At 41.8% G+C, this 12,155-nt stretch overlaps 1 protein-coding gene across 1 annotated transcript in view; it reads left to right on the top strand.

The window, feature by feature from the left end:
• The first annotated feature begins 6,696 nt into the window (after positions 1-6,696).
• LOC117250155 (uncharacterized) overlaps positions 6,697-12,155 on the top strand; it is a 5,590-nt gene continuing 131 nt past the window's right edge. The window contains exons 1-2 of the mRNA XM_033616189.2: positions 6,697-6,733; positions 9,023-12,155. The exon at positions 9,023-12,155 is cut by the window's right edge and continues 131 nt beyond it. Coding sequence (XP_033472080.1) covers positions 9,094-11,694 — 2,601 coding nt within the window. The 5' untranslated portion in view covers positions 6,697-6,733; positions 9,023-9,093 and the 3' untranslated portion in view covers positions 11,695-12,155. The remainder of the gene's footprint in view (positions 6,734-9,022) is intronic.

The following is a 12,155-nucleotide window of genomic DNA, read 5'->3' as shown; positions in this document are numbered from 1 at the left end:
GCCTGTCAGTTAGGGTTTTCATCAGACAATTCTCTGGGCGCAGAGGTTGGAAAGCTGATTGTGTACTTCTGTGTGGCAAATGTGTTCTGTGTGTGTTAATGCATGTACAGGAGATAAAGATACTCTTCACAGGGAATTAAGAGCAACAAAATCTGATTGTTTTCTTTATGCCCCATCTGAAATATGGACACAAATTAAGTCCAAGTGTCTTTTCATATGACTTAGCTGAATGAAAATGTTTGCTGTGATGAGATTTGGCGTTCAATACCTTCATAAAACTACACAAATCTTTTTTCTGCCGACTTCTTTTGGGCATAAAGCAGCTCAGAGTCCAGCCTGAAAACAGTAATGGAGAAACCAAGGAGTCTCAGGTTCCTCAAATATCCCTGTCAATCAAACGCCGTTTCCTCTGAGTGCGTTTTCTATCTGTCAAGGGTCATAGAGAGTGAGGATGAGACCCATTCCCTCCCTCCCTCCCCCCACTCCTCCATCTCTTCCATCCCCATCCCTCCCTCCTCTCCCGCTCCTTAGAGGTGTATCTCTACCTTGTGCATCACGTCTGGGCATGACCTGTTGCTAGGTAACCCTGGGTCACAGCTGCACAGTATGGCAGACCCTTTTTTTTATTTATCAGTGAGTTATGTGGGAGACGGGGGCTGTAATTTATTAGTTTGATATTGGGCAGGCAGCGCAAGTTTGGGATTGTAAAAAGAAGAGACGGCCTATAGCTCATCAAAATGCTTATTCTGATCCCGGGCCTCAGTCCGCTGAAGAGATTCACAACAGAGGGGATCACAACATTATAAATTCATCTGCTTTTTACTAAGAAAATCAAGCATCTCCAACAACAAAGCCAATGATAATGCACTTTCCATGCTGGTAATTGAACAGATGTGGTCAGAGCTTTGAGGACCGAGAAAAAGGAATTCATCTCAGTACAGTATGTGACTGATTCATGTCCAAGGATGAAGTGGGTGCCAGTGGCAATTCTAGACTGTTTCAAAAGGAGAGGCCAGACTGAAGCTACATGCAATTTTAGGGGTACCACATATATTAAGCAAAACTGTTACATACCACCACCACCACCCCTGTGGGTTTGGTTTGCCAAAAGATTAACAATACACACCTAACAATAAAAAAACAAGAATATTCATTTAGTTTAAATATATATTTATTTATCACTTCCCATGAATAATTACAGTTTCCTATCTCTGTAGATAAAGTGGGTTAAAAATGTACAATTGCAATATTTAGATTGATTGAGTTAACATATTTTGAAATAAAGGACATTCAAATAAATAAAAAGCCAAATTAACAGCAAGATATGGTGAAAGTGTGATCTGGCAATCAACTGGAACGTAGTTTACTCAGCTTTTTAAGGAATAGTTAGCTCAGTTTAGCTTTACATACAACTGGAAACATGGAGAAACAGCAAGGTGAGCTCCATCTGATGTTAACAAAATGAGCCAACAACACCTCTGAAGCTAATTAATTAACATGTTATGTGACAAGATTCCAGGAAGTCCTGGCTATAAATAGTACATAATAGCACATAATCCCCATTAAACCACAGCTTGTTATTTTTTTTACATTTTGGTATTTGTATGGATTAAACAACAAGATATAACGTTTTTATTTGTGATCTTAATAAGTGTGTTAGGCAGATTTTGCAACCTTCAGACGGAGCCAAGTTAGCTGTTACCCCCTCTGTCTAGTCTTTATGCTAAGCTGGACCAACCAGCTGCTGGACGTATATGAGATGGATATCAGTCTTTCTGTGTCCCAAAATATGAAAATATTGCATTACAAGTTAGTAGATGAGGAAAAAATTAATGTCTTATGTGCAATTCTAAATCTTATGGCAGTGAGGGCAAAAACAACTTTGTATGGTACTTATTAGCACATGTTAACATGCTTACAAGCTAAACTATGGTGGCAAACACGGTAAATACATGGATGTATAAAGAGAACTGGACACAGCGTTTGAGGTAGGGCCCCATTCATTCCAATGAAAGATGCCCGGTGGCACATGAAGCAAGAGTTTGACTTCCCGGGTGAAAAATTTGTCGCATCTTCCGCATTATTGGGCCCACTGAGCAATCGCACTACAGACTTTCATGGCACAATTTAGCCCTTCAATAACTTGAATGGGGATAAAATTATAAAAATAAAAAAACTTTTGAAATGTTATTGGACCAAAGGGATCAGGTGGTGATGCTCTATAAACCTGTAAGTCGACGTCAGTAGCTCAGTCCACAGGGACTTGGGTTGGGAACCGGAGGGTCGCCTGCTCAAGTCCCCATCCGAACCAAATATGGAGCGTGGACTGGTGGCTGGTGCCCTCCTGGGCACTACCGGGGTGGGCACCGAACCCCCCAACCGCTCGGGGCACCCGACCAAGGCAGCCCCCTCACTCTGACTTCTCTCCACTTTGTGCATGTATAGGTCCTGTTTGTGCATGTGTGTGTCTTTCGGACCTGATGACAAAAAGAGTGAAAAAATTGAATTTCCCCTCAGGGGGATTAATAAAAGTATCTAAAAAATAAAATAAAAAAGTCTATGAAAAAAGGTCTTCTTGGGCCCAGTGGCATCACATACTAGACTAAGAAGTGATAATTCCACTATTTGACCTTAATGAAAATTGGCTTCAAAGCTTGATGCTGTTCCTGCACAGAAGCACAATAACATTGTCACTGTGAGCATGTTTAACCTTTAGCATAAAGCACTGGCAAAGCAAAGGCCTGAAAAAAAACAATCCTCTCTGAGGTGGGCTGCAGTTGGAGATATGCCTTTATATATCATAAGTATATGGACTATTAGATTTTGTAATATCAGCAGTTATTAAAAGCAATGTTTTGCAAACTGGGCATTGCAAAATAAATTGTCAAAAATGAGAATTTGTAGTTTTACTTTTTGTGGCACACAGGTGAGATTTAGGCCTGTTATTGTTGGATCTGTGTAACTCAGAAGGTGTGTAGCAATAATACTGAATTAAATAAATTTGTGATTGGTGCATATTTAAAGGTTTGTGCTTATCCAGCTCCCATCTATGTTTTATATATTTTTCAAATAACAAGCATGGGCCTGTTATTGATGAAGTCAGAATATCTGGAGCACATTAGGCATTCAGTTATAGTATGTAGACTGTTGAGTATTTGTGTGTTCAGAGGAGACTCCCTGGGAATTTCTTAAGATGTTTCCACTGTATCTGATTTGTGAGTATTTAAAAAGATTGTTTGTTGGAAGACTGTAAAATAAGACATTTTGGAAACATGAAAAAAAAACTGTACTTATTGTTTCTTGGAGGAATAGCAGATACTAACCAGTTTATTATTATTATTATTATTATATCATTTACTCCACAGTATTCTCATTGTTCATAGTGCCACTTTATCACAAAGCCCTAAAATTAGGTTGGCAAATGTTAGGACAGACTGCTACCATCTGAAAGTTTTACAGTTTTTGCAACACTTCAGTGTGATATTAATTTGCGATGCATCTGCTGCCGTTGACTCAGCCACAAATCTACCTCCTCACCCTGACGAAAGCTCGCCATCGCATCCCGGGTCTCACCCACAACACTTTTGTTAGATTCCTCTCCCTAATGTGTGTGTGATGAATATTTCTCAGATGCTTCCTTTAGGCCATATCTGATCAAAACAAATGCACCTGCACTTTTTTTCCTCCCTTCTTGCAACTGCAACTCCCCCAGGACGGGTAAAAATTGACTCCCTGGCTTCCTCCACCAGGCAATTACGTGCCATCTGTTCCCATCTTGGTTGTTCCAGCTCGTTTTGTTTCTGCGATTGTTCGTCTAATATCATAGGCCTGAAAGTGTTAGAGAGGAAGGGGGAGCGGAGGAGGGGGACACAAAAATGAGGAGTGGCATGAAGAGGAATTAATCGAATCTAACAGCAGAACCAGATCTTCCCCTCTGAAAGGAGATAGTCCCACTAGAACGAGGACCATTACCATATTCATCACCTAATATTGCCTGCTGTATGCAAAGTAGGAGAGAAGAGTGCAATATGACTTTCTTGACCGCTTTTCTAATTCCATCTGTGAAAAGCTTGCAGACTTGTTTTTTAATTGTTTGTTGGCAACAAGTCCACTTAGTACCTGCTCTGCTGTGATGCTACCATTTGCTTGGGAGTGTTAATAATACCCCATTAACTTCCCTGTCATATATTGCACTGATATTTATATATATGTGGTTGTTATGCTGCCATGCTGAATCACATTATTGTTTTGTTACAGTAACTATTGGGCCCATTACTCTCTGCCACGCACACAGGCTGGAAGCCGTGTAGATTTAATTGCAGTGATGTTGCAGGCGAGGCGAGCAGCTGGATTGGAGAGTTTTAACAGTGATATCAATAACGGAGCACCACCTTAGGCCGATATAATTTTCTGTCTCTCCTGACAGAGCAGAAGATAGAAATAATCAGTCACAACACCAGCCAGGCAGCCTGTAGGACCTCGTGTGACATCCAGCAACAGTGATGGCTCAGGACCCATCTGTGTCCAGGGGGCAACGCTCAGTGTGTGTGTCTGTGTGTGTGTTTGTGTGTGTGAGGATAATTGGTGAGAAGATGTTGGATCCTATAAGAAGAGGAAATTTGTTACACTGCTTAAAGGCTTATACAGTAGATACCCATGTGATCAGTGGCCTTTATGTTGTGTTATATGAGTTATAAACAACAAGTTCTGTGCCATCTAAAAGTCTTGTCAGTCCTAATCAACATTTTTACTTAAAGCTTGGTTCTAAAAGTCTCACTCCCAGGGTGTCAGCTTGGTCAATGGCCCTCAGTGTCAGATAGGGATGCACAATGCGCCCTTTAGCGCCTGCATGAGATGCAAAAGGGGATGAAATGTAGCCCAAAAAATGAAGAGCAGCCTGATAACAGAACACAAATCAAGGAATTTTATTCTTTTCCGAAGCATCCTCGCTGCACAGATTTTAAACTCAGTGTGAATATGGAATAATACAAGCAAACATATGAAGGTAAATCTGTGTGATTCTCTTGTTGAGTCTATACCTTGTTAAACAAATCTGTTGTGATTGTCCTGTGCAGACCTGCAACAGACTGCGGATATAAAACTACAGCTGAGAGAACACCACCCACAATGCAGGCAAGTCAGCCATCTGCAACATCTTATTCAATGTGAAAATAACAAGTTAAAGTACCTTCATATGATAATACTTAAATTTAAGAAGTATTTTCTTTCATTAATTTAGATTTTGATTTTTTTAGAGGACTTTGCAGCACTTCTGCCTTTGTGCAGATGGACGACGATGCCATATGATTGCCCTTCACGAAGGCCTGCTTTAGAGTGAATTAGTCAGATTGGACTGTTATAACTAAGAAGATTCATTAGATTTTACTGACATGTATAATTTCTTATTTAAAGCATATTTGATTGGAGAGAACACAGTGCAAACACTGTGCAGGTCAGTCTGTTTGAAGCTTTGTGTTTGCTGACATCTAGTGGTCAAATAGTGAAACGTGAATTTAATTAGTTAATCTGAACCAATCTGTCAGTAAAACAAATGTGGACAACAAGTGTCTGCCTCACAATAAATCAATAAATTCAAGTTCATTCATTGTAAATCTGATGGTAGTTATTACTTATGTGGCTTTAGACTGTAAATCTAGAGAGAGAATCTAGAGAAGATCATTTCAGATTTGCATTTCTCCAAAATATAAAAGATAATGTTTGTAAAGGTTTGGCGTTTTTCCAGTATTACTTTTCATTTTTGGATGGAAATACATTTTTGTAACGCCCCAAAATGAACAACATCAACCTGCTTTTACAACCACAGTGTTGTAGTATTTGAGATCTGTCTCAAGACCACATTTGAAGGTCACATCTCGGACTCAACAATGGTTTTTTGTCTTGGCCTCAGACAAAGATAAATCTGGATTTCAAGACCAGTCGAGACCACATCTGCAGGCTATCACCGAAAAGCCTTCGCAAAAAACCTCTGCAATGCTTTTTGATTATTTTATCAAGACATTTCTCATGATAAACTTATAGATACACACATATATACATTATGGGGATAAGAGAGGTGATTGACGGGGAATCTGCATTTATTTTCTGTGGGTGTTTTTATGGGGATGTGGATCTTTTAGATCAGTTTGAGGAGTGCCTATGGGTTACATGTTCCACATTTTATCATAATTGTCATGTAGTGTGGGACTCAAACTAGTCTGGTCTTGGTCTTGACTCGGTCTGAACCCCTCCAAGTCTTGGTCTTGGCACACTTTCGTCTTTGTCATGACTTTGTGTTGGTTTAGGTGGTCCTGGCTACAAAGCTGGATCAACAGATATCACTCGACTTAAATTAAATCTCACATTATACTCAAGACTTTAACCTTCTGAACCTGCTATCACTACCAAAACTGATTCATGTTTGCATTAGACAGCTAAATCTACACGATAAATATTTTCTGATACTATTTAAAGGTTGTTTACATCTATGTGCAACTGTTCAGTTGTGTACCACCCAAAGTGTTCATTTTTCACGTACAGGTCAAATATTAATTTGTTCATCTGTGCACACAAAGTCATATTGGAACATAAACCTGTGCAGAATGCAATGAAAAGAAAGAGGGAGGGAAGGTGTGAGATGGGGGAGTGACGGAGAGAGGTGGAGGGAGAAAGAACTGGAGGCTGCAGGACAGAGCAGAGAGAGCAGCAGAGGAAGACGCACACGCCTGAAGTTCAGGTAAGACACTTTTAACTTTGTTTTTAAAATGATATTTTTATGCTGTAATCTTATATTTTTCTGTTACATATTGCATCTTAAAATCTGAATAAAAACTTGTGTTATGCTTTTGTACTCAGAACGGAATTTCAAAATAAAAAGCCTTTTGTTCGGGGCAGTTTGCTGCCTGCAGATTTCTTTGTTTTAACTGCTTGAAGTATAAATTTCAAAGAGGCCTTTACCTGTGAGCAATATGCTGCGTAACTTGTGGTGAATGGCTCCATTGTTTAGTTTCGATACGCTGGAATGCTCCTGAACATCCTGCATAATCCTCTCAATTATGAATGGTATCATTTATTCTATAGTCTCAGCACCTCAGCGAAGGCCGTCCAGTAACTTAGCAACGAGTGCCTCTCATTCAACATTAAAGTGGGGTAACATGAGAAGACCCAGTGGCCTCACTCCAGGAGAGTGACAGGGATTTGTTACTGTCACATAACCTACATTTTCCCTCATTCCAACAAACAGATTGATGACTCTTTACCTGTTGACCTGTGAGTGTATTAAGAGTAGTTTTGACATTGAGATTGTACTCAAGATTATGTTTTCTGTGATTCCTCCTTTTAAGTTCTGTTTAAGGTCAAATTATCTGAGGAGGATAGAGCAAAAGTCACCAGCAGATAACATCTTAAACATGGTTTCTAAAACATGGGAAACAGATTTTATCCATTGACACTCTCAGGTCACATGTTTCCAGGGGGACTTTATTGTGAACATGCAAAGGTAAACTGACACCTCACCCTTTCATCCTTGCAAAAGCCTTGTTGTTTTGCTACAGGGGGTAAAAGGCTCTCTAAGCAGGTCTACACTGTTAACATATACACACTGGTACCCAACAATCACCAACTCAGAATATGATACATTTTGCGTGATCATAAAAAAAGAAAGAAAGAACTGACCCCCTTCCTGGCAGTGTTTCACATACCTCATGCTGGTGGTGAAAGACAGACTTCAGTTTCAATGCCTTGAGCAGATAAGCCCTGCTGTTTCCACCAGAAGTGACAATGAGGGTCTTGTGCTGCATTCGGAAGCCACAATTCAAGACTGTTGAAGTTTCACGATGAGTGACATTAAGAGAAGTGACTTGGAAAAGAAGATTCATAAGCCTCACTGCCTCACCTTGGCATACAATGACCATTCCATGATCTTAAAATGTCAAAAATAGCTATGAATAGTGACTAAATGATAACTGGTAATTCAAGGCAAATAGAGATTAACATTAGATGTGCTTCAACTGTTGATTACCATCCAATTTGGGACAGTTATTGTTGTAGTAATCAGCAGCTGCCAACAGAGTAGAAGTTTGAATACAATGCTGACCTCAGGGAAACAGGACAGTGGTTACCTGAGAGCACTTTAGAGTCTTGTGAGAAACTGAATATTGTGTGGGACAGATAAAGTTGCAATGAAAGGGAACCTGTGTCCCAGTTTTAAAACAGTGCAAGAAATGTGCACAAGTCCTCGCAGGGTTTATGTGATACACCTAAGTCAACAGGTAGGTCAAATAGATTTCCCAAAGGACTGAGAAGTGAATTAAGAAAACATTACAGGATGAATGTTGTAGATGTAGTGCAGGGCAACTTTTTTTTTTTTCCAAAGCTGGACGTCTTGACCAGTGGCGGCCCCAGAAATTTCACAGGGGGGGCGCAGAAAATCTTGGGGTGACACATCAAAACCAAAAGCCATTACTGAATTTTAGGAATTTTATGACGCCGATACCACTTTAATTTGACAGTACATTGACAGTATGGAACAAAAAATAGAAGGGGAACAGGCCTTCTTAAATGTAGGGGAGATTTGTTGATACCCATAGAGATATTTTGAGGTGAGATTTCAATGGACCCCTTTGTCAGTTGTTCCCATACCAAAATTTAGCCTAACTTTGGAGCATTATTTCACCCCCTTACCCAACAAGCTATACCGACATGGTTGATACAAATTTATGACTTAAGTTGTCTAGTTCCATAAGGTACCACAACCTTTTTGCTTGTTTCAAAATGGGCACATCACAGCCTCTTAATGACAGTAATATCAGCCTCCAATTATTTTCAACTGAGGGGGCCAGTAGGGGGGCCAACAATTGTATCAAGGGGGTCCCCACCCGACTCTCCTTGGGTGGTGCCACCAAACTGAAATTCTGAAGCTGTTTTTGTAGAGTTTTACAAAAGCATCTAACTATATGTTGTAATTCTTTGAGATGCTTTGTTGTAAGGGTTTTAATTATTGTTTTTTTGGATTTTCTCTTTACAGAAATATACTCAAAAAGCAAAGAGAAGTGAAACCCCATTTGAAAAGAGGATAGTTCAAATCTACCATCCACAATGTTAATGCGATCTCATTCAGAGAGAAGAGCTCTTCTTGGGTTCTCAGCCCTGTTGACACACAGTACTCCAAAGACAGATATGACCTCTTCACCTCCCCTATCCTTCAGCCCACGGGAGTCCATCTTTACACCCATGTCCCTTACTTCACCACCTCCATGGGTGACTCAGGCCCTTTCCAACCTGGAGCAAGGAGAACGAGAACTGCAGAGCCTCAGGGAACGACAGCAGGCCGAAGTGGAGGGGATAAACCGTGAGTTGGACAATGCTGCGATTGAAGCTCAGAGAGAGGAGCGTCGCCTCCTTGAGAAGGTCGAGCAGGACCACAGAGAAGCCCAGCGGCACCTTAGTCAGGTGAAGAGGGAGAACGCTGCAGCTGTGCGAGTTGTGCAGTCACTTGTTGACCAGCAACTTAGAAAAATTGGACAACTGAAGGAGCAGATACAAAGATGGGGCAGTACGGCTGGTGGATCCAACAAAAATCAGCTCCAAAGAGGAGTGGCAGAGGTCACCCAACCTTGGGAGATCTCCCTAACAATGAAAAGGGTCAGTTTCTTACCAAGCCCAGAGTCCAAGACCTTTAGCTTGGGGGAAGTTGATGTTCGAGAGCAAGGCATGACCTACCCAATTGGTGTCTGTGGTGTCCAAGGACAAAAGTGTGCCTTGCACTCAGGGGATACAGCATTTTCAAACATTACCCCTCTTGAAATTCGAAAGGAACCACAACTCAACAAAGTTGGACAAAGGTACAGTCCAGAGGAGAGCAATAAGGCAAACAGTGGGAACATGCGCGTTGTCCGGAAACTACGTCTGTCAAGCTCTACAGAGAATGAGGAGGATCTCAAATCCCCCACTGTAAAGTCCCCCACACCAAGACATCGTGCTGTATCTGAGTCATCTCAAGATGAGGAAGTGGATTCAGTGTGCTCAGACACACAGGGGCAAGATCTTTTTCTTGCTATCCCACCTGTCTCCAGTCAAGGAGAATCTGAAGGTGATGAATCTGATAGTAGACAAAATGGTACAAAGAGACGCTCCACACTGAAGGGTAAGAGGAAGCAAAAGGCTCTTGTCTTGGTCTCATGTGAAGAACCATCCTGCCCTCCTGAGGAAATTGATGAAAAAAGCAGTGATGTGGCAACATCTCTAAAGACGGGGCACAAAGGTTCACTCTCCAGGCGCAGTCTTGGAGATCTTTCTACTGGAAATAATCAATTTTCTCAACACGCTCTATCCAAGAAAAAGACCTCAACTGAATGCTCAATGGACAGTGGAAGCCCTCCATCCCCAGTGGACAGTGAGGATTCCTGTTACACCTATACTGTCAATACTCCAGATAATGGATCCCTCAAGCAAGAGCACTGCCGCTCAATGTCCACTGCTGACCTCACAGGTAAACGCCCTTTAATCAATGGTGACCAAGGGGAGCGTAGAGGAATCAGGAAAGTCAACAGAATGCGTCTTGCCTCTGAACCTTCAACTCTTGAACAAGGCCGAGGAAATGGCCCAGAATCTGACAGGAACATCATGAGTTCTGATGAACGACAATTAAGATCTCAGACTCGTGTTACACAGGGTTTAAATTCAAACCGTGTGAGCAGATCTCTGTCCATGTCAGCCATTGAAGGCGACAAATTACACCAATGCAAGGAATCACAGCAATACAGCAAAGACAAGAGAGGGGGAGTTGTGCCAGCTTTGGGGGAACTGGAGGAAGAGGGTGGTTCAGCTGCACTTGACTCCGCATATCTGGTCAAACAGTTTGGAAAACAAGGATCTGGTCGCACTGACTTCAACCTACCAAGTGGTGTCCATGCAACTGTCAAAGGGCAACTATTTGTGGTGGATTGTGGAAACGCCCGCATTCAGGTGACTGATCTCCAGAAGAATGTTGTACAGCAGGTGTCTCCTTCAGGTTCAGAAAGGTCTTCCCGCATCTGCAACTACTTTGATGTGGCTGTGAACTCAAAGGGCCTCATTGCTCTGACCTGTGCTGCTGAACGGGCTGTGTTGGTGTTCAGCCGTCATGGACGCCTCCTCCAAACATTTGGAGGCACACTGATTGGTTCCACCAACGAGGAGCTGGATGCTCCCAGAGGGGTGACTGTTACCCGTCAAGATGAGTTCTTGGTTGCCGACATAAAGCGTGGCACCCTAACTTCCCTCAAGCTAGACCCCAAAACTGGGGCCAGATTGGAGCGCACAGTGGTGAGTGGGTACCACAGACCCTACCTGGTGGCAGCATGTCTTACTACTGGGCTCATGGCAGTATCTGAAAGAGGAAATGAGACTGGACGTGTCCCATGCATCCGGGTCCTGGAGCCAGGCTGGAACACTATCCGAATCCTGGGGGTGTGTTCTGGCCTGGGACCAGTTCTGACCTGCCCTTGGGGTCTCTGTATTGACAGTGATGGGGATGTCCTGGTGGCAGACTGGGGCAAGCAGCACCACCGTGTTCTTCTCTACCCATCCAAAGGTGTTGGCTGGCCTCTGGTGAGCGACAACCTGAGCAGCCCAAGGGGCCTGGCACTGCTCCCTGATGGCCACATGGTCGTGTCAGACAGCATGAATCATTGCATTAAGATCTACCGCTATAAGTGAAGAGGATGACAAAGATAGAGACAGAAACAAACATGGATAGAGTTAAGACTAATTGATTTGGTGAAGTGAGAAGGTTAAATCTGTAATAGCAGGCAGTATATCCTTGGGAATTTATAATGCAAGTTTCTTTGAGTATAATTTACAGCCTCTACCTCCTACTTGCTTTAATTTGACAAGACCTTGTTTGATGAGATTTTAATTGGTGATGGTACTTTATGCATTTTTCATTATAATAATCAGTAGATACAAGTCTTTTGTAGCAGATTAGTGCAAATTATTTTCATCTACTCAGTACAGAAGATACAAGTAGCAAATAAGTACGAATGCATGCTCTTAAATGACCCTTTAGTGTTTGAGATGTATTTTTGTCTTGAATAATCTACAGTAAAGCACAATAGCCCATAAGGCTGTGTGCCTGAATGTACTGTGATTTATGCCCATATTGCAAAACATTTAATGAA

The sequence above is a fragment of the Epinephelus lanceolatus genome, chromosome 24, assembly GCF_041903045.1.
Source record: "Epinephelus lanceolatus isolate andai-2023 chromosome 24, ASM4190304v1, whole genome shotgun sequence".
In the NCBI taxonomy this organism is placed as follows: Eukaryota; Metazoa; Chordata; class Actinopteri; order Perciformes; family Serranidae; genus Epinephelus; species Epinephelus lanceolatus.
Note: the sequence above shows the minus strand (reverse complement) of the source record. Positions and strands in the feature narration are given on the sequence as shown.